Source organism: Coregonus lavaretus (genome assembly GCF_964263955.1).
Source record: "Coregonus lavaretus genome assembly, chromosome: 6".
Taxonomy (NCBI): domain Eukaryota; kingdom Metazoa; phylum Chordata; class Actinopteri; order Salmoniformes; family Salmonidae; genus Coregonus; species Coregonus lavaretus.
The window spans coordinates 48,739,993-48,767,438 of NC_139993.1; the positions used below are offsets into that span (position 1 = coordinate 48,739,993).

At 45.6% G+C, this 27,446-nt stretch overlaps 1 protein-coding gene across 1 annotated transcript in view; it reads right to left on the reverse strand.

Annotated features, from left to right (window-relative positions):
- Nucleotides 1-27,202, reverse strand: part of LOC311131606 (BMP/retinoic acid-inducible neural-specific protein 3-like) — a gene marked incomplete at both ends in the record, with an annotated part of 40,863 nt that extends 13,661 nt beyond the window's left edge. Inside the window, 5 exons of the mRNA XM_084164674.1 lie at nt 8,920-9,156; nt 9,563-9,668; nt 16,992-17,188; nt 21,133-21,323; nt 26,991-27,202. Coding sequence (XP_084020800.1) covers nt 8,920-9,156; nt 9,563-9,668; nt 16,992-17,188; nt 21,133-21,323; nt 26,991-27,202 — 943 coding nt within the window. The remainder of the gene's footprint in view (nt 1-8,919; nt 9,157-9,562; nt 9,669-16,991; nt 17,189-21,132; nt 21,324-26,990) is intronic.
- Nucleotides 27,203-27,446: the final 244 nt, after the last annotated feature.

Below are 27,446 nucleotides of genomic sequence, written 5' to 3' on the forward strand. Positions count from 1 at the left end.
GCGAGCGGCTGGTCCACCTGAGGCAGGGGACGAGGACCGCGCATGACTTCACGTTGGAGTTTCGGACTCTGGCAGCGGGGTCCGGGTGGAACGAGTGGGCCCTGATCGACCATTTCCGGTGCCATCTGCGGGAGGACGTCCGACTGGAGCTAGCCTGCCGGGACACCATGTTGTCTTTCACGACACTGGTGGACATGGCCATCCGTTTGGACAACCTGCTGGCAGCCAGAGGACGTCCTAGTAGGGGTCTGCCCGTTTCCACCCCGGACGACTCGGATCCCGAGCTGATGGAGCTGGCTGGAGTCGCCGTCCGAGAGAGCGGAGGACGACAGCGACAGTGCCACTCCGGTGGCACGAAGGGACAGTACATCACACGTCAAAGTCAATGCTCTTTTGGGCCTGGAGGCGGCAGGGCACTCTCGCATCACCCCAGGTATCGAACACCCACACTCGTTCAGAACCCTCTGCTACGTACTGTACCCTACCTATCAATTTTCCCGATCACATGGTAGTTCCCCAGTGTAAGGCGCTAGTCGATTCAGGCGCAGCTGGGAACTTTATGGACAGGGCATTCTCACGCCGTCAAGGCATTTCAATGGTTCCCTTATCCATTCCACATTCCCATCAGAGCACTTGATAGTCGACCATTAGGGTCCGGGTTTGTAAAGGAAGTCACTGTACCAGTCAACATGATCACCCAGGAGACTCATTGTGAGCAGGTTACTTTTTCGATTATTGAGTCTCCTGCTGTCCCTGTGGTATTAGGTATCCCTTGGCTAGCACTCCACAACCCCACCTTCTCATGGCCGCAGAGGGTTCTCACGGGGTGGTCGCGAAAGTGTTAGGGTAGGTGTCTAGGTGTTTCTGTTGGTGCAACCATGGTGGAAAGTCCAGACGGTACCTCCACCGTGCGCATTCCCCCTGAATACCATGATCTGGCGCACGTGTTTTCACTGGTGACAAAAATTACCACCTCATCGGGCGGGGGATTGCGCGATAAACCTTCAGGTAGACGCTGTACCTCCCAGGAGTTATGTGTACCCCCTGTTGCAGGCTGAAACGGAGGCTATGGAAACATATGTGACCGAGTCCCTGGGCCAGGGGTATATACGTCCCTCCACTTCACCCGCCTCCTCGAGTTTCTTCTTTGTGAAGAAGAAAGACAGCGGTCTGTGCCCGTGTATTCATTATCGATCACTGAACAAGGAGACTTTAAGATTTAGTTATCCTCTCCCCCTCCTTCAGTGATTGAGTCAATGCATGGGGCGCGTTTCTTCACCAAATTAGATCTCAAGAGTGCATACAACCTGGTGCGTGTTCGGGAGGGGGATGAGTGGAAGACAGCATTCAGCACAACCACGGGGCATTATGAATACCTGGTGATGCCCTACGGTTTCATGAATGCTCCATCCGTCTTCCAGTCCTTTGTGAACGAGGTGTTTCGGGACATGCTTGGTCGCGGTGTGGTGGTCTACATCGATGACATCCTGGTGTATTCCGCTATGCGCGTTGAGCATGTGTCCCTGGTTTGCAAAGTGCTGGCCCGACTGTTGGAAAATGAACTTTATGCCCAGGCAGAGAAGTGTATGTTTTTCCAGCAGTCCGTCTCCTTCCTCGGATACCGCATTACCACCTCAGGTGTGGAGATGGAGGGAGATCGCATTTCAGCTGTGTGTAATTGGCCAACTCCAACCACGGTTAAGGAGGTGCAGCACTTCCTTGGCTTTGCCAACTACTATCAGAGGTTTCCGGGGCTTGGCAAGGTCGCAGCTCCCATTACCTCCCTGTTGAAGGGTGGGCTGTCCCGGCTCCGCTGGTCTGCTGAGGCTGACCTGGCCTTCAGGAGACTGCGGGGTCTGTTCACCTCAGCCCCGGTACTGGCCCACCCCGATCCATCACTACCGTTCGTAGTGGAGGTGGATGCGTCCGAGGTAGGGATAGGCGCTGTCCTATCCCAACGCTCGGGCACGCCACCCAAGCTCCACCCCTGTGCCTTCTTCTCTAAGAAGCTCAGCCCGGCGGAGCAGAACTACGACGTTGGTGATCGGGAGCTGTTGGCTGTAGTCCGAGCTTTGACCGTGTGGAGGCATTGGCTTGAAGGGGCGAAACACCCTTTCCTCGTCTGGACGGACCACCGTAACCTGGAGTACATCCGGGCAGCGAGGAGGCTGAATCCTTGCCAGGCCAGGTGGGCCCTATTCTTCACCCAGTTTGATTTTACACTGTCATACATTCCGGGTATGAAGAACGTGAAGGCAGATGCACTGTCCCGGCTGTATGACATAGAGGAGAGGCCCAGAGACAACACCCCCATACTCCCTGCCTCCTGCATTGTGGCGCCGGTAGTATGGGCGATGGACGCGTATATAGAGCAGGCATTACGCACAGATCCATCTCCACCTCAGTGTCCAGCTGGGCTGCGGTATGTGCCTGCTCTTATCCGTGATTGTCTGATCTTCTGGGCACACACGTCACCCTCCTCTGGTCACCCAGGTATCGGTTGTACAGTGCGCTGCCTGATCGGAAAGTACTGGTGGCCTACCTTGGCTAAGGACGTGAGGGTGTACGTCTCCTCCTGCTTGGTGTGCGCCCAGAGTAAGGGACCTAGGCACCTCCCAGTGGGTAAGTTACAACCTTTACCAGTTCTACAATGACCATGGTCTCACCTTAGTGTTGATTTCTTGACTGATCTTCCCCTCTCCCAAGGTAACACCACCATCCTGGTCGTTGTGGACCGCTTTTCCATGTCCTGCCGCCTCCTTCCTCTGCCCAGTCTCCCCACAGCCCTGCAGACTGCAGAGGCCCTGTTTACTCATGTCTTCCGGCACTACTGTGTTCCAGAGGATATAGTGTCCGACCGAGGTCCCCAGTTCACGTCCAAGGTTTGGAAGGCATTCATGGAACGTCTGGGGGTCTTGGTCAGCCTGACCTCTGGGTTCCACCCCGAGTCAAATGGGCAGGTGGAACGGGTAAATCAGGATGTGGGTAGGTTCCTGCGGTCCTACTGCCAGGACCGGCTAGGGGAGTGGTCGGTGTTCTTGCCATGGGCAGAATATGCTCAGAACTCTCTCCGCCACTCCTCTACCAACCTAACGCCATTCCAATGTGTTTTAGGTTACCAACCAGTTCTGGCACCGTGGTACCAGAGCCAGACCGAGGCTCCTGCAGTGGATGCCTGGTTTTGGCACGCGGGGGAGACGTGGGACGCTGCCCACGTTTACCTCCAGTGCGCCGTGCGTCGTCAGAAGGCCAACGCTGACCGCCACCGCAGTGAGTTCTTCGTACTGGGGATCGGGTCTCGCTCTTGACCCGGAATCTGCTCCTCCACCTGCCCTGCCGGAAGCTGAGGCCGCAGTTTGTGGGGCCATTCAAAGTCCTGAGGAGAATCAACGAGGTCACTTATAGGTTATTACTTCCCCCTGATTACCGTATTAACCCCTCGTTTCATGTGTCTCTCCTCAGGCCGGTGGTGGTTGGTCCGCTCCAGGAGTCTGAGGTGCGGGAGGTCCCTCCGCCTCCTCTGGACATTGAGGGGGCCCTGGCGTACTCTGTCCATCCTGGATTCGAGGCGTCGGGTGGGGGGCCTTCAGTACCTCGTAGAGTGGGAGGGGTACGGTCCGGAGGAACGGTGCTGGGTCCCGGTGAGGGATATCCTCGATCCCTCCATGTTACGGGATTTCCACCGTCGCTATCCGGCTCGTCCTGCTCCGCGTCCTCCTGGCCGTCCCTGAGGCCGGGGTCGGTGCGCTGCTGGAGCTGCGCGTCAAGTGGAGGGGGGGTACTGTCAAAACTTCCGCCGAGGCTGCCTCCCCTCCTTGTTCGGACAGGCTTCGGCGTTCATCGTCACCGGCTTACTAGCCACTGCCGCTCCATATATCATCATTCCATTTGTCTTGTCTTGTTAATTACACACACCTGGTTCTTATACCCTCATTAGTCCATGTATAAGTGTTCCCTCTGCCCCCCTTTTACTTGTGGGTGATTGTTATTTGTGAGAGTAGTGTAGCTCGGTGGAGCTACTCGCACTTTGTATTGCCAGGGTAGATATGTCCCCTGTGCCTGTATATTATTGGAGTATCCCATACCGTGTATTGCCAGGGTAGATAGTTTCCCCTGTGCCTGTTTTCGGTGATGACCCTCCTGCGCCTGACTCCTTCTATCACACTCATCACACATGACCTATTCCTATCAATGAAATGTTAATTTCTTAACTATACTGAACAACATTTTTAACACAACATGTAAAGTGTTTGTCCCATATTTCATGAGCTGATATAAAATATCCCAGAAATGTTCCATATGCACAAAAGCTTATTTCTCTAAAATGTTGTGTACAAATGTGTTTACATCCCTGTTAGTGAGCATTTATCCTTTGCCAAGATAATCCATCCACCTGAGAGATTTGGCATATCAAGAAGCTGATTAAACAGCATGATCATTACACAGGTGCACCTTGTGCTAAAAGGCCTCTCTAAAATGTGCAGTTTTGTCACACGACACAATGCCACAGATGTCTCAAGTTTTGATGGAGTGTGCAATTGGCATGCTGACTGCAGGAATGTCCACCAGAACAATTGCCAGAGAATTGAATGTTCATTTCTCTACCATCAGCCACCTCCAAAGAGAATTTGGCTATACGTTCAACCGGCCTCAGAACCGCAGACCATGTGTAACCATGCCAGCCCAGCACCTACACATCTGACTTCTTTACCTGCGGGATCATCTGAGACCAGCCACCTGGACAGCTGATGAAACTGTGGGTTTGCACAATGAAGAATTTCTGCACAAACTGCCAGAAACCGTCTCAGGGAAGCTCATCTGCGTGATCGTTGTCCTCACCAGGGTCTTGACCTGACTACAGTGGGCAAATGCTCACCTTGATGGCCACTGGCACGCTGGAGAAGTGTGCTCTTCACGATTGAATCCCAGTTTAAACTGTACTGGACAGATGTCAGCAATTCCCAAACTTGGTCCTCGGTACCCCAAGTAGTGCAAGTTGTGGTTTTTGCCCTAACACTACACAGCTGATCCATATTATCAAAGATTGATGATTAGTTGATTATTTGAATCAGCTGTGTAGTGCTAGGGCAAAAACCAAAACACCTTGTGGTCCCGAGGACCGAGTTTGGGAAATCCTGGTTTATGGTGTATGGCGTCGTGTGGGTGAGCAGTTTGCTGGTGTCAACGTTGTGAACAGAGTACTCCATGGTGGCGGTAGGGTTATGGTATGGGTAGGCATAAACCAGGGGTGTCAAAGTCAAATGGACGGAGGGCCAAATAAAAAATTTAGCTACAAGCCGAGGGCCGGACTGTTCGAATGTTCATTGAAAAATTTTTAAATGACGCATATAGTCTAGTGAACCTAATTGAACCTACTGAAAACCTAACAAATATATTCCAATATGATCAGATAAATAAAGCAATATTTTCTTATGGCTCTGTCAGTAATCTTTAATTTTCAACAGACACAAAAGACAAATTTCCTTTATATAAAAATCCCCATAACATGAACATTAAATGAAAGAAACCGGTATTCAAGGCACCATCAGTAGCCTATATTTTCTATTTTAGCAAAAGTGGGCTAAATTTACTTCAAAGAAAAAAACAATAATAGCAATTTTCTATCATCCACTCAACTGAAATATTTTTAAAATATAATTGGATTGAAATACAATAAAATAAAGTGCAAAAATCTATTAATCAAAAACAACACTTTGTTTAAGGAGAAGTAACATGCAGTGAAAACAAATATTAAACTTTAACTTTTAAACTTGAACTGAGTAAAAACTCTAAATATGTGATTGCACAGTAATGTTCACTTGTTTGAGGTTGAGGGTGATACTTGGTGGTGTCCCATCTTTTCCACAAGTTCATCAATGTTCGGGGTAAGACTCTGAGCTGAGGAAATCCTCAGAATTGAGTGGAGGTGTTCAGCAGTAAGTCGACTTCTGTGTGATGTTTTGTTCAGGTTCATCAAAGAAAACAGTTGTTCACACAGGTATGTGCTGCCAAACATAGACAACGTTTGAGCAGCCTGGATGCGCAGCTGGGGCATTGTGTCGGGGAGGAAACGGGCGAACTCCGCAGCACCCACTGCCGCATATTTTGCCCTCAGTGCATCATTGCATTGGAGGTCAATCAACTCCATTTGGAGGTTTGGTGGTGAGCTTTCCACGTCAACAGCAAATGGGTTACCGAGCAGTTCCAACCTGCTTTTTTGTGCTTCAAAGTCAGCAAATCGGCGTCGAAAGTCAGCGGCAAGCATACCTATTTTATCAGCCAACTGTGCGCTCGGGAACGCACTGGTAGAGAGCTTCTCTTTCATGGTCTGGCAGCTGGGAAAGTGGCTCAAATTTTCTTTCCGCATCTGCGTCTCCCACAGAGTCAGTTTGGTTTTAAATGCCTTCACTGTACTGTACATATCAGAGATGACATGATCCCGACCCTGCAGCTGCAAGTTCATTGCATTCAGATGACTCGTAATGTCACACAGAAAAGCCATTTCACACAGAAACATTTCGTCTCGGAGTTGTGTTGTGTCTTTCCCTTTGCTGTCCAAGAACAGACAAATCTCCTCACGAAGCTCGAAACATCTTTGAAGCACCTTTCCCTGGCTTAGCCATCGCACCTCTGTGTGATAAGGCAAATCACCATGCTCCGTTTCTAACTCCGTCAGAAATGCCTTGAACTGGCGGTGATTCAAACCTTTGGCTCTGATAAAGTTAACTGTGCGCGTGATGATGCTCATTACATGCTCCATTTTCAAGGCTTTACCGCACAACGCTTCCTGGTGTATGATACAATGATAAGCTGTCAGCTCACCTGTCGCGTTTTCCTCTTGCATCTTTTCCCGTATCTTCGCCACCAGTCCGCTCCTGTGTCCACACATCGCAGGTGCTCCGTCGGTTGTCAAACCCACGAGTTTTTCCCAAGGCAGCTCCATCTCATTTACACATCTTGACACCTCTTCATACAAATCATGCCCCGTAGTTGTGCCATGCATAGGACGTAAAGCCAAAAACTCCTCTGTCACGCTTAGGCTGGAGTCCACTCCGCGGATGAAAATTGACAACTGGGCAATGTCAGAAATGTCGGTGCTCTCATCCACAGCCAAGGAATATGCAATGAAATCTTTTCCCTTTTTCACAAGCTGCTCTTTTAGATTGATGGACAACTGGTCTACTCTCTCGGCAATGGTGTTTCTGCTCAGACTCACATTTAAAAAGAGTTGCCTTTTTTCTGGGCAAACTTCGTCACAAACTTTAATCATGCAGTTTTTGATGAAATCCCCCTCCGTAAATGGCCGGGCTGATTTAGCGATCTCTTCTGCCAAAATAAAACTGGCCTTGACAGCAGCCTGGCCTTGTGATTTGGCTTTTTTGAACAGAGCCTGTCGAGATTTGAGGCCTCGTTTTAATTCCTCTGCCTTTTGTAGCCTTTGTTCCATGTCCATATTCTTGTTTTTGTCCGCGTGTTTCGTTTCATAATGTCGTCTCAGATTATACTCTTTCAGTACCGCCACACTTTCTCCACACAGAAGACACACAGGTTTTCCAGCTACCTCCGTGAACATATACTCCGACTCCCACCTTGTTTGAAACCCCCGGTTCTCAGTGTCCACCTTCCGTTTTGCCATTTTTGATGGGTATCTGAAAGTTAATTTTACTGTGATGCTGACGACTGCTGTGCCAATAAATATTGAAATGAAGCAGCCTACTGCTCGGTGCGTCACCGTTGCATTGTGGGAAATGTAGTATTGGTGCGTGTAAAAGATCTGCGGGCTGCCGGCTTGCTGCGGTCTGCGGGCCGGTTCTAATAATAAATCAAGATCATCCCAGGGGCCGTAAAAAACCTTCTCGCGGGCCGGATGTGGCCCGCGGGCCTTGACTCTGACATATGTGGCATAAACTATGGACAACGAACACAATTGCATTTTATCGATGGCAATTTGAATGCACAGAGATACCGTGATGAGATCCTGAGGCCCATTATCGTGCCATTCATCCGCCGCCATCACCTCACGTTCCAGCATGATAATGCACAGCCCCATGTTGCAAGGATCTGTACACGATTCCTGGAAGCTGATAATGTCCCAGTTCTTCCATGACCTGCATACTCACCAGACATGTCACCCATTGAGCATGTTTCGGATGCTCTGGATGAACGTATACGACAGCGTGTTCCAGTTCCCGCCAATACCCAGCAACTTCGCACAGCCATTGATGAGGAGTTGGACAACATTCCACAGGCCACACTCAACAGCCTGATCAACTCTATGCGAAGGAGATGTGTCACGCTGCATGAGGCAAATGGTGGTCACACCAGATACTGATTGGTTTTCTGATCCACGCCCTTACCTTTTTTTAAGGTATCTGTGACCAACAGATGCATATCTGTATTCACAGTCATGTGAAATCCATAGATTAGGGCCTAATTAATTTATTTCAATTGACTGATTGCTGACCGACCAGGCTCAATTAAATCACAATTTATTTCAAATAAAAAGCCTGCCGAGATAAAATGCTGATTAAAAGCATCACTTATCAAATTTTTCTCAGTAATGATGCCAGAGTCTGACACAACTTGCAGGGAAGGACAGGAATTTCCACGCTTCAGTGCATGAACTGTTTTCCAACATTTTGACAGATCACCAGCAAAGTCTGAGATAGAACTTAAAAAGTAGCTTGATTTAGCTTTCTTTATTGTGGAAGTACATATATTTCTCAATTGCCTGAAACGCTGCCAATCCGCTACCAAGTCAGTTTTCTAGCCTTGGCCCAAGCCTGATTTCTCATTATAATGAGATCTGAAAGTTCAATAGAGAACCAAGGATTTGTTCTATTTTTATCTCTAAGGCGTGTTTGTCTACCAGAGATATAAAAATAAATGAGAAAAGTTCTAGAGCCAATTTGTCCTCACCTGAATCCTCAAACTCCTTGTAGAGTGTCGCCCAGGTCTCAGTGATCCTTTGTAGGCTGTCCTCCATGGCTTGGATGTCCATGTAGGGACAGTTGCATTCTGGGAACTTGGGGTCACACTTGCACCAGCAGTCATTGTCCTTACAGACAAAGCCCCCCTCCCCGTTACAGGCGATGTAGCTTAGAGCAGCTTGGACAAAACTGTCCCTCAGGTAGTCTGGCAGGATAACCTGCAGGCCTGTAAAACAACACAACACAGCCTGGATTTAGTACCACCATCAAAGTGTCCAGTTCTGGTACTGTATGAGAGGATAGCAACAAGTGATTTATAGTGGGTGAATCACAAGGCAGTTCAAGTGTAGTTGTTAGCCTTGGTACACTAACAATGTAAGAGCAGAACAATGATGGTCCAAACGGTATTTTATTCACTACAAGCGTTGTCAAGTTATGTGTGGATCTCTTCGAAGATGCTATTGTATGGGAATTTATGATAGGGAGTGCTATAAACCTTAAACATATTTCACATGTTCTTATTTCTTGTAACATTGTGGACAATGGTGTGTAGGATTTGCATAACAGGAATGCGTAATCAAAGTTCTGACATTCAAATGCAATATAGTGGTATGAATCAAAAAGAAACAGACCTTGCAAGTGGACTTTGTTTTCCGGACTCTGAACCAGTACAGAGCTGACAGAATCAAGGTTGTCATAGTTACTGCATCCGAGAGGGCCTGTCCGGGTCTCTGTTACCTGGGCAACATTAAACACACAATGCTTTGAATACACATTCCTTTTAACATCAGAGCAACGTAAGAATGACAAATACATATTTATGCATCATGCATTTCCTTTGAATTGACATCCTGGCAATCTTACACCCACTCTTGGCCTGGGATTCATGTGTATGCTTTGCCGTACGGTGATAGACATTAGTAAGCCAACATGAAATATCAAACAGAAAATACAAAAAAATAAAATACTGCTACTTCTACAGTACTTCTGTATGAGACACATAATGCCAAAAGAAACACTTCTGAGAGTGGCTGCCCTCTGCTTGGGAAAAGCAATGAAGTGATGGGAATGTGTGTTCCCTGGTGAGATGAGTGTTCAGCCATGGGTTCCTGCTTCCTGTGCTCTATGAGTCAGAGCTGAGCCCCTATTACATGCATTACACAGGCCCTTCAATGACCATCACCCACAGCTCTGAGTAGATACTGAAGCACGGCTAGCAGAGAGACACAGAACATTGCACAGTGGTAGAGTATACAGTTGAAGTCGGAAGTTTACATACACCTTAGCCAAATACATTTAAACTCAGTTTTTCACAATTCCTGACATTTAGTCCTAGTAAAAATTCCCTGTCTTAAGACAGTTAGGATCACCACTTTAGAATGTGAAATGTCAGAATAATAGGAGAGAGAATGATTTATTTCAGCTTTTATTTCTTTCATCACGTTCCCAGTGGGTCAGAAGTTTACATACACTCAATTAGTATTTGGTAGGATTGCCTTTAAATTGCTTAACTTGGGTCAAACGTTTTGGGTAGCCTTCCACAAGATTTCCACAATAAATTGGGTGAATTTTGGCCCATTCCTCCTGACAGAGCTGGTGTAACTGAGTCAGGTTTGTAGGCCTCCTTGCTCAGACCCGCTTTTTCAGTTCTGCCAACACATTTTCTATAGGATTGAGGTCAGGGCTTTGTGATGGCCACTCCAATACCTTGACTTTGTTGTCCTTAAGCCATTTTGCCACAACTTTGGAAGTATGCTTAGGGTCATTGTCCATTTGGAAGACCCATTTGCGACCAAGCTTTAACTTCCTGACTGATGTCTTGAGATGTTGCTTCAATATATCCACATAATTTTCCTTCCTCATGATGCCATCTGTTTTGTGAAGTGCACCAGTCCCTCCTGCAGCAAAGCACCCCCACAGCATGATGCTGCCACCCCCGTGCTTCACGTTTGGATGGTGTTCTTCGGCTTAAAAGCCCCCACTTTTTCCTCCAAACATAACGATGGTCATTATGGCAAAACAGTTATATTTTTGTTTCACCAGACCAGAGGACATTTCTCCAAAAAGTAAGATCTTTGTCCCCATGTGCAGTTGCAAACCGTAGTCTGGCTTTTTTATGGCAGATTTGGAACAGTGGCTTCTTCCTTGCTGTATATGTAGATATAGGACATGTTTTACTGTGGATATAGATACTTTTGTACCTGTTTCCTCCAGCATCTTCACAAGGTCCTTTGCTGTTGTTCTGGGATTGATTTGCACTTTTCGCACCAAAGTACGTTCATCTCTAGGAGACAGAACGCGTCTCCTTCCTGAGCGGTATGATGGCTGCGTGGTCCCATGGTGTTTATACTTGCGTACCATTGTTTGTACAAATGAACGTGGTACCTTCAGGCGTTTGGAAATTGCTCCCAAGGATGAACACTTTTTTTTCTGAGGTCTTGGCTGATTTCTTTTGATTTTCCCATGATGTCAAACAAAGAGGCACTGAGTTTGAAGGTAGGCCTTGAAATACATCCACAGGTACACCTCCAATTGACTCAAATGATGTCAATTAGCCTATCAGAAGCTTCTAAAGTCATGACATCATTTTCTGGAATTTTCCAAGCTCTTTAAAGGCACAGTCAACTTAGTGTATGTAAACTTCTGACCCACTGGAATTGTGATACAGTGAATTATAAGTGAAATAATATGTCTGTAAACAATTGTTGGAAAAATGATTTGTGTCATGCACAAAGTAGATGTCCTAACCGACTTGCCAAAACTATAGTTTGTTAACAAGACATTTGTGGAGTGGTTGAAAAACGAGTTTTAATGACTCCAACCTAAGTGTATGTAAACTTCCGACTTCAACTTTATGTACAGTCGTGGTCAAAACACAAGTATTGGTCTTCACAAAGTTAGCTGCTTCAGTGTTATGAGATATTTTTGTCAGATGTTACTATGGTATACTGAAGTATAATTACAAGCATTCCATAAGTGTCAAAGGCTTTTATTGACAATTACATTAAGTTTATGCAAAGAGTCAATATTTGCAGTGTTGACCCTTCTTTTTCAAGACCTCTGCAATCCACCCTGGCATGCTGTCAATTAACTTCTGGGCCACATCCTGACTGATGGCAGCCCATTCTTGCATAATCAATACTTGGAGTTTGTCAGAATTTGTGGGGTTTTGTTTGTCCACCCGCCTCTTGAGGATCGACCACAAGTTCTCAATGGGATTAAGGTCTGGGGAGTTTCATGGCCATGGACCCAAAATGTTGATGTTTTGTTCCCCGAGCTACTTAGTTATCACTTTTGCCTTATGGCAAGGTGCTCCATCATGCTGGAAAAGGCATTGGTCATCACCAAACTGTTCTTGGATGGTTGGGAGAAGTTGCTCTCAGAGGATGTGTTGGTACAATTCTTTATTCATGGCTGTGTTCTTAGGCAAAATTGTGAGTGAGCCCACTCCCTTGGCTGAGAAGCAACCCCACACATGAATGGTCTCAGGATGCTTTACTGTTGGCATGACACAGGACTGATGGTAGCGCTCACCTTGTCTTCTCCAGATAAGGTGTTTTCCGTATGCCCCAAACAATCGGAAAGGGGAATCATCAGAGAAAATGACTTTACCCCAGTCCTCAGCAGTCCAATCCCTGTACCTTTTGCAGAATATCAGTCTGTCCCTGATGTTTTTCCTGGAGAGAAGTGGCTTCCTCGCTGCCCTTCTTGACACCAGGCCATCCTCCAAAAGTCTTCGCCTCACTGTGTCCGTGCAGATGCACTCACACCTGCCTGCTGCCATTCCTGAGCAAGCTCTGCACTGGTGGTGCCCCGATCCCGCAGCTGAATCAACTTTAGGAGACGGTCCTGGCGCTTGCTGGACTTTCTTGGGCGCCCTGAAGCTTCTTCACAACAATTGAACCTCTCTCCTTGAAGTTCTTGATGATCCGATAAATGGTTGATTTAGGTGCAATCTTACTAGCAGCAATATCCTTGCCTGTGAAGCCATTTTTGTGCAAAGCAATGATGACGGCACGTGTTTCCTTGCAGGTAACCATGGTTAACAGAGGAAGAACAATGATTTCAATCACCACCCTCCTTTTAAAGCTTCTAGTCTGTTATTCTAACTCAATCAGCATGACAGAGTGATCTCCAGCCTTGTCCTCTTCAACACTCTCACCTGTGTTAACGAGAGAATCACTGACATGATGGCAGCTGGTCCTTTTGTGGCAGGGCTGAAATGCAGTGGAAATGTTTATTTTGGACTAAGTTCATTTTCATGGCAAAGAGGGACTTTGCAATTAATTGCAATTCATCTGATCACTCTTCATGACATTCTGGAGTATATGCAAATTGCCATCATCAAAACTGAGGCAGCAGAATTAGTATTTGTGTCATTCTCAAAACTTTTGACCACGACTGTACAGTACGCCCTCTCCTCTCCTCTGCTCTCTCTCTCTCCTTCCTTACACCCACATGCAATACTTAAAGGACCAATGCAGCCATTTTATCTCAATATCAAATCATTTCTGGGTAACAATTAAGTTACTTTGATTGTTTTCAATTAAAATGGTAAAACAATAAACAAAAATAGCTTCTTAGTAAAAAGCAATTTCTCAAGCAATAATTTTGCTGGGCCTGTCTGGGAGTGTTCTGAGTAGGGAGGGAAAAACAGAAAACTAGCTGTTATTGGCAGAGAGGTATGGAACTTTCTTTCTTATTGGTCTATTAATTTATTTACCGCCTGGTGATGTCACCAGGCAGCCAAACCTCTATCCCACCAAAAGAGGCTGATATTGCAGGCGCTTTTCAAACAGTTCTTACACTAAAAGGGCACTATCATCATTTTCACAATTTCACAGTATTATTCCAACCTCATAGTGTGGAAATATATATAAAACACAGGAAACACATGTTTTTTACTGCACTGGGCCTTTAATCGATTACATACATTCCTTTGTTACAGGTATTCTTATGCACCCGCAGAGAAAATGGCAGCGGTGTTGTTCTTATTCTCTCCCACTCAAAAAAGAGAGAAACATCAGAGTGGTGTTGAAGGAGAGCTTCTAACAACACAGCCATGGCAGGTATTTTCTGTCGTATTAACTGAGCCATTTCTCTTGACCTTTCCCTGGCAAACTGTCTCTGCCATCCTTTCCATTCTCACTCGCTTGCAACATGAAATCTCTTTCCAGTCCTCTTCTGTTGATAGAAAGCTCCTAATTGATTGCCATTTTTCTCTCTTTGTAGGAGTGGGACAGTGTCGTCAGCCCAGAGACGTGTCCAGGTCTAGCCTGTCACAGGACAGTTAGTGGCGGAGAGACAGATGGATGTGGCTAGAAATCAAGGGTCAATCCATCAGTTACACAATCAAACACAGTCCCAAAGTGCTGATAGAGGGAAAGACTAAAGAGAGACCTGAGGCTAATGCTGTGTAGGGTGAAACTTCTGGAGCTTTTCAATCAAACCCTGAACTGAGCAAAATCTGGGTGTCTGGGAAAATGAATAGAATGTGTAAATCAGAGAGAGGGGAGACCATCTGTGTGCAATGACTTTGCCATTATTATTAACAGCACATTGTAAATCACAAATTTCCTTAATATGGGATTTTACTGCTGATAAGACTGTGAGGAAATGAGGAACAACGCAGAGTTTCGGGACACTTGAATATTGAATCTATACAGAGCATTATTTGATATGCCATATGATAGCCCATATGGCACAACGTTGACTGATGAGCACGACATTCAATTTCCTCTATGGATAGCAGCTGCTTTGCATTGCAGATACATTCTGGTATATTACAAAATGCTTAATGGCACATTATTGGCCACCTGTATCTATATGCTGCTGCTGCTGGAGGGGTTTCACATGGAACACAGAGAGAGACTGTGTTCCAGTAGTCTCAGTTAAGCTTATTTTCCTTCTTCTCTGCTTCTGCTTTTCTTCATGACCACTAGGGTGAAAGGATTGATATACAGGTGTACTATCTTAATTTGATCACTGTGTTGACGCGGAGAAATGCTCTGTTGTTGCAGAGAAATGCTAATTGTAGTGTATTCGAGGTTTAAAAATGCTTCTAAAGTTTGTAATTTCCACTTTAAAATGTCAGACTTGATTTATCCTAACTAAAAATGCATCAACACCTACAAAAATGGCCATGCATTATAATGGACATAATAATTCAAATGTCCTGTTGCTGCAGGATTCATTTCCAGCTGAGAAACTGGTCAAATTAAGATAGTACTGTACATACGTAATATGTCTATGATAGTTAGATGAAGAAAACAGGAGGAAGAGATTAGTTAAAAGGCAGTTATTTAAATGATGTGGTAACTCAGTGGCAGTTACATTGGCAAGTGGAGGGGCAGGACTTTAGACTGGAAATGAAAAGTACAGATTGTAGCTTTAAGACTGCTGGATACAGTGCCCCTGTGATAACTCAGACAACAATCGATTGAGTACCGGGGTGGAAACGTAAAAAAATGCAATTTTGCCATAATGGGAACATAATCCAATACTGGGACTGTCTGAGTGGAAATAAATATGAATCCACACAGTGTTGTGAGAGCCCCACTGCTGAGAAACTTTCTATCATTGTTCATCATTCTGCAGACACACTGCCAACCATCGCATTGGTTAGGTGGGGATATCAACATCAGGGAAATTGTCAAATCATAACAAAAATGATCCCTGCCGCTCTGGTAACAGCTTGAGTCATTTCTCGTTATAGCAACAACCTTCTCTGAACAGAGGTAGCGAGGTAGCAGGCCGCACCGTGACCTCTTTAAGAGGGAGATGATTTCCACAGCAAACCCCCAGCACACCAGAGCACTAACAGACTTTTCCACTGAAATTAGCTCCCACATTTTTCCTCTATACGGCCATGGGGAGAGGCAGCGGATGCATCGGCAGCCTCATCTGCTATCCTCCACCTTCCCCCGTCCAATTCACATTCACATGGTGGAGCTCTTGGTTGTGTCTGTTCCGGTGGCGCGGGGGTTGACGCCCTGTGGAAATGATGCGTGTGCTGAAGAATCCCTCCACCGCCTCCCTCCCTCCATCCCTCTCTGTGATTCACTCTGCTTCACTGATGGAGCTGCTCAACCTCTCTGCCTCTCTGCTCTCACCTGTCACTCTCAACACATCTCTGCCTTTGAAACATTAAAGCTGGCGCTCACACACACACCCACACATACACACACACTACAAAAGTTACTCCCAACAGAACAGACAAAGCAGCACGTCTTGCTTTCTGAGTAGTGACTAGATACCTCTGCTGTGATAGAAATGTCCGACCTCCCACACAGCCTTGTGGTTGAGGGAGTACAGAGCTTTGATAGTTGTTATTCATAGTTTGCTCCGACAAATTCAGAGGGGCCGGATGCCACACACAGATGTGACTGTCACTATATAGCAACATGAAGGATCTGAAAGGTTCACTTTCCTATTTTCAAAAGGGGTGTGTGCACATCCAACAACTTTCCAGGTGCAGGGGGAAAAAAGGCATAATAAAGAAACATAAACATTTGCACGCTTTAGTTCAGCCTGACAAAATCCATCCTGTCGAAATGTTGCACTAACAGTGCAAGTATGAAAATGTATGCACTCACTAACTGTAAGTCGCTCTGGATAAGAGCGTCTGCTAAATGACTAAAATGTCATGTAAAATGAGGTATTTATATAACTTTCTTTATTCACACAACATTGCAGTAACCTACTGGTATGTCCTGTATGTCATCACATTCATCCCAACACCTACTCAGTTCAGATGAGCTATGTCAATGCCTGGCCCTGGAAATCCACCACCTACTGATCAACACTCCTGTCTCTTCACAACCTGACAAGCTGACACTTCTTACAAGGGGCATTCCAGGATCTCTAATCAGCTAACCAACTGTGCTGCTCCACTTGAACAAGTCTGATTGCATGAAGTTTCAAGTTTGATGGAAGGTCAGTGTGTGTGCATGTGTGCATGTGTGTATGTGTGTGCGGAGTGTGAGCGTTTGTGTGTGTGTGTGTCTGGTGTGTGCTTGTGTGTGTGTGTGTGTGTGTGTGTGTGTGTGTTTGTGTGTGTACCTTAATGGCTGTGGATGCTATCTGGATGTGGTGCAGCTTGCGCAGGGTGCTCTCTCTGTCTATGAAGTAGGAGGCAGCCAGCTGGTGCAGGGCCTCCAGAGTTACGCTGGACGAGTTGCCAGAGCCAGAGTAGTCGCTCACCTCCGCCTTCTTACTCAGCTTCCTCTTGTCCACAAATATCGTTAAGGCCTCTTCCCCTGCAAACAGAAAGACAGTGTTACGACAATGTTTGCTGACACTGTTTAAACAGTCTTTTTTTTCAACTGTTGGGAGAACGTTTGCTGGCTAACATGGTTTTAATAATCTATACAAATGTCAGTTTACATTATTTAGAGTGTCTCTGAACTATATCATCAACAGCTACCCAGTTTTAGTAGTAAGGCAAACAATAGGAATAATATAGTGTATTATTCACTGCCAGCTATTATTACTATTAACCATGTGCTATTTGGTAGAATATGAACAAATATACATCCAGATTCAACCATAAGGCAGGGTATCATATCATCAATGGTAGTCTGTGTTTTGTGTTCTTCCTCCGCTACAGAAAGGGGCCCTTAAATCCCCATGTAATTTATCCATTTATAACCCCATTCAGCAGCCAGCAGCACATCTCTGGCTCATGGCCAAGCAACAGCTCCTCATCTTCCTCTCCTCAAACAGAACTACTCTGAATTGGTTGTGTGCAAGAGCATTGAGGTTGCATCGCATCAGCTGGTGCAGCTGTGTGTGTGTGTGTGTGTGTGTGTGTGTGTGTGTGTGTGTGTGTGTGTGTGTGTGTGTGTGTGTGTGTGGGGGTGGGTGCGTGGCCACTCATAACTGCGACCTTTCCATGAGCCCGGCTGAGGTAATCGACAAGTGTTGCTTTCCAACAGGAAACCCATTCCCTTGCTTTCCCCGACATGCACAGGGCTTTATAGCTGAAATGAGCTTCTCTTCTGTTAAGAGCAACCACCCTCACGGCGTTGTCCACATGCCTATCAAAAGCACTGGGGAATGACTGTGTAGCTGAGGGTTATACAGTACATGTACATGTACTGAGGTTTTTACATGGGCTGTCATTATTATAATGGCGCCGGTGGGGATGGCTGCCATTTTACGGGCTCCTAACCAACTGTGCTATTTTGTTTGTTCTTTCGCATTGTTTGTAACTTATTTTGTACATAAAGTTGCTGCTACCATCTCTTATGACCGAAAAGAGCTTCTAGACATCAGAACAGCGATTACTCACCACGAACTGGACAAAGATGTTTTCTTTAATGAGTCCGACGCGAAGGATATACTGCTTCCCGGAGACCAGGCCCAAATTCCCGTCATTCGCGTGAAGAAAAGACAGAGATACAAGGGGAAAAGGTCGGGGTCCCTTGTGAGCATTCGTAGGCGAGTGAGTAAATCGCCACTACCATCGGTTTTATTGGCCAACGTGCAATCACCAGAAAACAAACTGGATGATCTATGGTGTAAACTATCCTACCAACGGGACATTAAAAAAGGTAATATCTTATGTTTCACCGAGTCGTGGCTGAACGACGACACAGATAATATAGAGCTGGCTGGGATTTCCGTGCATCGGCAGGACAGAGCAGCTACGTCTGGTAAGACGAGGGGCGGGGGTGTGTGTCTATTTGTCAATAACAGCTGGTGCGCGATGTCTAATTTTAAAGAAATCTCGAGGTATTGCTCGCCTGAGGTAGAGTCCCTCTATATTATTCGTAGCCATCTATTTACCACCACAAACCGATGCTTACACTAAGACTGCACTCAACGAGGTGTATAAGGCCATAAGCAAACAAGAAAATGCTCATCCAGAAGCGGCGCTCCTAGTGGCCGGGGACTTTAATGCAGACAAACTTAAATCTGTTTTGCCTCATTTCTACCAGCATGTCACATGTGCAACCAGAGGAAAAAAAACTCTAGACCACTTTTACTCCACACACAGAGATGCATACAAAGCTCTCCCTCACCCTCCATTTGGCAAATCTGACCATAATTTTATCCTCCTGATTCCTGCTTACAAGGAAAAACTAAAGCAGGAAGTACCGGTGACTCGCTCAATACGGAAGTGGTCAGATGACGCGGATGCTATGCTACAGGACTGTTTTGCTAGCACAGACTGGAATATGTTCCGTGATTCATCCAATGGCATTGAGGAGTATACCACCTCAGTCTCCGGCTTCATCAATAAGTGCATCGACAACGTCGTCCCCACAGTGACCGTACGTACATATCCCAACCAGAAGCCATTGATTACAGGCAACATCCGACCATGCTAAAGGCTAGAGCTGCCGCTTTCAAGGAGCGGGACACTAATCCGGACGCTTATAAGAAATTCCGCTATGCCCTCCGAAGAACCATCAAACAGGCAAAGCGTCAATACAGGACTAAGATTGAATCCTACTACACCGGCTCTGACGCTCGTCGGATGTGGCAGGGCTTGCAAACTATTATGGACTACAAAGGGAAACCCAGCCGCGAGCTGCCCAGTGATGCGAGCCTACGAGACGAGCTAAATCCCTTTTATGCTCGCTTCGAGGCAACCAAACTGAAGCATGCATGAGAGCACCAGCTATTCCAGACGACTGTGTGATCACGCATTCCGTAGCCGATGTGAGCAAGACCTTTAAACTGGTCATTCACAAGGCCGCGGGGCCAGATTGTAGGCCTGATCACCGACAACGATGAGACAGCCTACAGGGAGGAGGTCAGAGACCTGGCAGTGTGGTGCCAGGACAACAACCTCTCCCTCAATGTGAACAAGACAAAGGAGATGATCGTGGAATACAGGAAAAGGAGGGCCGAACAGGCCCCCATTAACATTGACGGGCTGTAGTGGAGTGTTCGAGAGTTTCAAGTTCATTGGTGTCCATATCACCAACAAACTATCCTGGTCCAAACACACCAAAACAGTAGTGAAGAGGGCCACGACAACACCTTTTCCCCCCAAGATTTGGCATGGGTCCCCAGATCCTCAAAAAGTTATACAGCTGCACGATCATGAGCATCCTGACCAGTTGCATCACTGCCTGGTACTGCAACTGCTCGGCATCCGACAGTATGACACTACAGAGGGTAGTGCGTACGGCCCAATATATCACTGGGGCCAAGCTTCCTGCCATCCAGGACCTACATACTAGGCAGTGTCAAAAATTGTCAAAGAATCCAGTCACCCAAGTCATAGACTGTTCTCTCTGCTACCGCACGGCAAGCGGTACCAGAGCGCCAAGTCTAGGTCCAAAAGACTCCTTAACAGCTTCTACCCCCAAGCCATAAGACGGCTGAACAATTAATCAAATGGCCACCCGGACTATTTACATTGACCCCCCCCCCCCCACCCCTATTTGTTTTTACACTGCTGCTACTCGCTGTTTATTGTCTATGCATAGTCACTTTACCCCTACCTACATGTACAAATTACCTCGACTAACCTGTACCCCCGCACATTGACACGGTACCGGTACCCCCTGTATGTAGCCTCGTTATTGTTATGTAATCTTATTGTGTTACTTTTTATTTTATGTTTTACTTTAGTTTATTTAGCAAATATTTTCTTAACTCTATTTCTTGAACTGCATTGTTGGTTGAGGGCTTGTAAGTAAGCATTTCACGGTGAGGTCTACACCTATTGTATTCGGCGCATGTGACAAATAACATTTGGTTTGATTTGATGTAGACAAAAACATATTTGTGAAAGGTATTCTACTAAATTCATATAGGCTGCTGTACCAATATTGGCCTAGAAGTCATGCACATGTCCTTCCCTCAGTAGAATTAACATCAGCATTTTGGTGGTATTGGGACTTCACAAAAACAGATAACTGACAGATTATTAGACTACCATACCCCCTTATACTAACCATTAGGGGGACGAAAAAATATGACCCTGTATCAGTGAATAGGGGTCAACTCCTACTACCTACTCCAGGGGTAAGCAACCCTGTTCCTCGTGTGCCGCAGGTACTGCAGGATTTTTAGCTAATTGATCAGTTCAGTGATTGACTAAATTCCACACACCTGGTCTTCCAGGTTGGTTAAATCAAAAACAACTCCTGACCTACTCCATCATTCCCACAGAGTCCCCTGTTCAAACTTAGTGCACTATATAGGGAATAGGGTGCCATTTTAGACACAGTGGTGTGTTTACCTCCCAGCGTGGCCGACAGCAGGAAGTGTGTCCCATACTTCCTTATCAGGTTATCAGTGATGAGCTGGGTGGTGGGTCTCCGACCCAGGAGACGGATGTTACGGATGAACTCTGGCGTCAGGGGCAACGACGACTCCAGGAATTCTCTCCTCTCAACAGCCAGGTTATTCACCTTCCATCTCCCAAACTCTCTGGAAAGGAGAAGACTTTAAACGCCATTGAAAACTGTTTGGTAAATAAGGCTCACTGATGATGTGATGGTATTAATGGTTTTCTGTCGTTCTGTCCTGTCTGTCTGGCAGAAGGGTCGGGGAGGGGTGAGTTAACGGGGGCATCCATCAACCGCACCTCCTCACTGCATCCTTAGCTTGAAGTTCTGATGGAGAGATGGGAGAGAGAGAGAGAGAGAGAGAGAGAGATGGACAGAGAGATCCAGAGCAGGTACCATTTGGAAGATGAATGTAGCTGGGGAGGAGAATGCTCTCAAAGTGTGCAGCTGACAGGTGCTCTCCTTAATAAACACATCATCATCGAAATGTGCATTGACAGAGAAACCCATAGACAGCGGCGGATCTCTGACACTCAATACAACTCATAATGAGGAAAGAAAGTAAAGCGACAGAAAGGAAAGGAAATGCTGGAGGCAGCTGTAAAGTTCTGATTTCTCATCAGTGTCTGTAGCTTTGACATCTTCTGTTTACATTGACAAACATTACTAAGTTATTCTGTATGCAACCTTAAAGACGGGAGCATTGTTACGCCTTGAAATACTTTTTTTGCGGTAATCCCCTGTGTTTAAATAATTACAGTATCTAAACGCTGGTTCGGTTTTAATTGGCTCTGACAGGTTCAGATAATATTTCTGTGAGGTGGGTCGAAATTAACATGCTCTGTCTGAGTCAGTTAGCTGGAGGCTACACTAGAAGCAATGTAATGTAGAAGAAATGATGTGCAATGTTTTACATCCTGATGCTGGATATAGAAAGCTCAGGCCTTTCTTCTTGCCTGTTTTTTAAATCCTTTCTGCCCCCCCCCCCCCCTCTCTCTCTCTCTCTCTCTCTCTCTCTCTCTCTCTCTCTCTCTCTCTCTCTCTCTCCTATCACCATATGTATTTCTCTTTTCTCCAACACACACAAACACACACACACTCTCTAACTAACCTCACAGGTGCGAGTTACCACTAAATGATGCACTGTGCTGTGAATTGGAGGCTTGTCTGCTGTAATCAGAATAGGTTGGCCAACCTGTGCTGTAGGTGATGGATGGAGGAGGGGGGTGGCTTTTGATAGGAGATATATCACATTAAAGTAGGAGTAATGATGAAAAGCTTCTTCTTAAGGATCATATAGGGCAATGTGGAAAATTGTCTGCTCTCATACAGCTAGTGAAAATGTAGCAATTAGTTTAATTTGTGTGATGTTAGTGTGCCTAATCCACTTATGGGAAAGCTTTCTGAAATCCATATATGAAACATACAGAGTAATGAATGTATGCACACTCATATACTCCTACTTTTAGACATGTCCCTTGAGTAATTTGTCGGTCACTTACAACTAGCATAACCATAAATCCTGACCTCTTTTCACTCCATACATATAAATTACCTCTTCAACTGGGCCACCATAGCATTCCTCACCAGTTCTACCTTGCTTTGCTATATGAGAGCTGAGCATCGGCAGTTCAAAGGCATTGCACGTAAGGAGCGAGAAAGGAGCAAGAGAGGAGAGAGAAAGGGGAGATGAGAGAGAGAGAGAGGAGAGAGAGAGAGGAGAGAGGGAGAGAGGAGAGCGAGAGAGAGAGATAGAGAGAGAGGAGAGAGAGGAGACTGAGAGGAGCGAGGGAGCAAGGGAACAGGTAAGGAAAGTGTAGCCTCAAATCCATTCTGTCGTTCGTTTCTCCAGTTATCGTTGACTGTGATAAGCTGGGCTTGTCTTATCTTAAACCCGCCATACGGCAGCAGTTTTCGGGGTTCTGCAGTCTTTCCTTAGACTACACCATGCAGCTAGTCTTCTTATCTGTCTCTCATCACTGTACGTCACATGAGGTTGGGGGCACCTTAATTGGGGAGGACAGGCTCGTGGTAATGGCTGGAGCAGAATAAGTGGAATGGTCTCAAATACATCAAACACATGCCATTCCATTTGCTCCGTTCCAGCCATTATTATGAGCCGTCCTCCCCTCAGCAGCCTCCACTGCTGTACGTAGCTACCTTGGTTTCATTTGAGATATCATTAATTCATTTTCACACATCTCTCTGTTGGACTATTTCTGGTAATGGAGATTTCAGAGAACTGGGATACATTGCTTTTCTCTGAGTATGGAATAAGAAGGCAACTGTAACACCGATCAAGGCCTTTTTAAGGTTTCCAAAATACATTCTCAAATATGATGCATTGCAGCCGTACAGAAATACGGCATTCATCCTGTGAACTTCTCTATGCGATTTGGCTCCAACACTCACTTATGTTACTCAAATCCAATATGTCAAAAACACGAGAGCTACACAAGCGTAGCCTACAGTTTCCTACACCCTGGTGTCTATGGCAACTGTCATTTGGCAATGGTTGCCTAGGACAGGTGGTGCAGCGGCATCCCATCTCTACTCATGTTGACTGAGGGAAACGCTGTAGCACTCGCCAAAACACTGAGTGATTCCCCAAACAGGAAAACAGCCTCCATTTCCTGTTGGAGGACGCATTAAAATTCTTTCAAATTCAATCAAGAAGAGAGGTGGAAAATTGAAAGAGGGATGAGATGGTGCGATTTCATTACTGCAACGATGGCATAGTAACATGCCGCCATTGTAACTAGAAGCACCCACTTGTGGTAATTCATCTTCTCTCTGTCAGTGAGGATTATGAGAATTAGCAGAGATCCAAAACTCTGCAGGAGCAAAGCTGGGCTGGAAAATAATGTCACTTTCCATCTCCTCATGTCTGTTTTGCTGTGAAATTATGTGTAATGGGAAAGGGAATAGATTGTCAGATATGAGAGGTAATTTGAAACAAACAACCTGTGTGGTGGACTGTTTGACAATGCCACTATCACTGGGAATTGGCAACAGAGTGGACATATTGGATATATGCATGTGAGCACGCCACAATACCTTCTCATATTAACAGATACAATTAGTACCACCTGCATGCATTTTAATACAAAATGGCTACCACACAATGCCACAGTAAAACCAAAGTTGTCTGGCAAAGTTGGCAAAGCAATTCTACAGGATTCTATTCTATTTGATAGCTTTTGATAGATAGTAGTTTTGTCACTGGGAACCATTGTTGATGTGTTGAGATCGCCTGGGGAAGTTTGAGGGATGAGAACAGATATCAGTAACAATCTGTTCGACAATTGAAAGCGCGGTGGATTAATTTACTACCTTTCCTCCTACTGTAAAAACCTGCAGTATAGTTGCCTCCCACTGGGCACACTGGTTGAATCAATGTTGTTTCCACGTAATTTCAATGGAATTAAGCTGAACCAAAGTGGAATAGATATTGAGCTGACGTCTGTTCCCAGTAGGCTGTCGTCTTGTACCATTAAAGCTGTTGATTTTAAGGGAACATTGTATAACTTGATGCAGTCCTTATGTAAGATACTGTTACGAGACCAAAGCCTGTAACAGATACAATTACCTTGAATTATCCCTATATGCCCCCATAGAAATATGGTCAAGTGATTCTATGTCTATGATGTCCCTATTAGCAGTTGTCATCTCAGAGCAAATATTGTCTGGTCGATTAATACAAATTAGTAATTTGTTAGGTTACCATCCAATTGGCGATATTCTAAAATATGCATAAAACATATATGCGCATTTTCCCACCAGAGATATGTTTCCATCAAATTAACTTGTTGCGGATAAAAAGCTGTGCATGATGACATAATGCACATAAAAATTACTTTTGCGTTTAAATTCCCATGTACCGATAAAAATCTAGACTGATCGTTTTATCTCAAAACATTTTGGGTTATAAAACTCTGGTCTTTGCACGTGCGCTCTTGCCAACAGCTCACAGACAGTGCGGGTAGGCTACCTACATGAGGAGATTCCTATTATGGACAAAAGAGCAAAATAATTTTTATTGTCAAACGGCAGCCAAGCATCGATCATCATGTCAACAGAATAAGACCCTCGATATTTATTGGAAAGGAGCATCAAGCTCATCACCGTGCACTTTCACCACCCCTGTGAAGTTCATCATAACTTATTTCAACTATAGACTAATAAACTGCATGCTTTCCCGAGTCGTAGTGGTAGGATCACAGAACATATCATCGCGTGACTCCAAGTTTACTTCGATATGATGGTTATTATATCAATATTTGCACATAAATGTGTTTCCACCGCCATTTCTCGCATCATTAATTTTACCGACACAAAAAGATCCCACCTTGTCTAGCGTATTTTGTTTTGTAGACATTTAGAAGGTTTACCGACTGTTTCCATCAGGCCTATCGTTATATTTTTTATTCGACATGTACTTTACTCACATAAAAAGGTTGGATGGAAACCTGGTTTATGACATAAAATACAGTGCTCAGCATTTCTACCAGCCAATGAAAGGGCTTTAATAATATTATTGTTAATCAAGGGCTGGTTGTAATCTAGCGCACCTCAGACACAACCTTGCAGCTGACAGTAGCCTCTCAGGGGACTGTGTGATAATGCAGAGTAATAAGTATTAAGAGCCCACTAATCACTTGGCCACATGATAAGACTATTAATCTTACCGCCAATGAAGCTCAGGCCCCAGAGCTGTGATGGGCTTCCACTAGCCAGAGGAGAAATATTAAAACGCTTTAACGCGGGAAGCCGATCACCATAGCCCATAAAACACCCAGCACAAATCCATAGATGTCAGAGTCCCATCTGCGGTTTCCCGGTGCGTGTTCAATACCTTTCCAAGCCATAACTGACAGGATATGACACACTTTCCACTAATTTTATATCACGAGCCAATATGTGAAAATGTGTACAACTTTATGACAAATCATACGTTTTCCCCCCTACACTACAATAATCAACATATTTTACCTGAACAGATATCAGAATATGCATATGGCCATTTGCTTGTAATTGCCTTGATACACTCAAATCATTTAACTGTACTATTTCCCACAATAGCTATATTATGTAGGTGCCTAGGTGCATACTGTAGATACAAAACAGCTAAAATAGTAGATGCATAGATTAAGAAATAACCAAAATAGCTACACAAGTAGGTGCCATTTTGTAATTCTAGAGTACTTGCTTTAAAAATGTACGTTTTTCCCTCCTCTCCTCCTCCAAGGCCATTTATTTACTTCACCTTAGTTGACTTAATTACAGTTCCTTCAATTCATTATGATTTCTACTAGACCATCCTAGAAGGGGTGAGGTGAGGACTTTCCACATCTCTTTTCAAGGCCTTCCTTCCAGTGGTATTTACTCCACGACTTTAAGCCCCACATGACAATGAACGTGCTTTAGCAATTTGATAGTGGATATAACATTCAGCCTGCTTTGAAGTACCAACGCGTTGGTAGGCAGTCTAATCCTAATCTAGACTACCTGTGGTCTGACTCTTCTGTATATCTCTGAAAAGAACACTGCTATGAGACTCACCTGTTTACCTGTAAACCCCCTACGTCAAGGTTTCCTAAACTCGGTCCTCGGGACCCCTGGGGTGCACGTGTTGGTTTTTGCCCTAGCACTACACAGCTGATTCAAATAATCAACTAATAATCAAGCTTGGATAATTTGAATAAGCTGTGTAGTGTTAGGGCAAAAAACTAAATGTGCACCCCTTGGGGTCCTGAGGACCGAGTTTGGGATATACTGCCCCATGTACAAGCCCTGCTAAACAACTCACCGGTATATCTTGTAGCGGGTGGAGAAGCCCTGCCGGTTCCTCTCAACGAAGTCTGTGTACTCCTGGGAGTGGTGGAAGGGGCCCTTGTCGGACAGCAGCCAGTCCAGGGGCCCTCCGGGGCGGTCGTGGGGCAAGCTGGTCGACACAGGGGCCCCGGCCCAGAGCCAGACCCAGCAGTGCAGGCTGACACTGAGGAAGCCCCATAGAGCCATCAGAGATTGAGGGAGCGAGGGAGGGAGGGAGTGAGGGAGGGGTGGAGGGAGGTAGGGGTGTAGTGAGGAAGGAAGGGAGACAGGGGTGGAAGGAGGGAGGGAGGGGTGGAGGGAGGGAGTGAGGGAGAGAGGGTTGGGTGGAGGGAGGGAGGGGAGAGTGGTGGAGGAAGGGGATCAGCAGTGGAAGGGGTTCCTACACACAAGCTCACTCCTCCTCTGGGACGACCGGGGAATCTGCATTCCC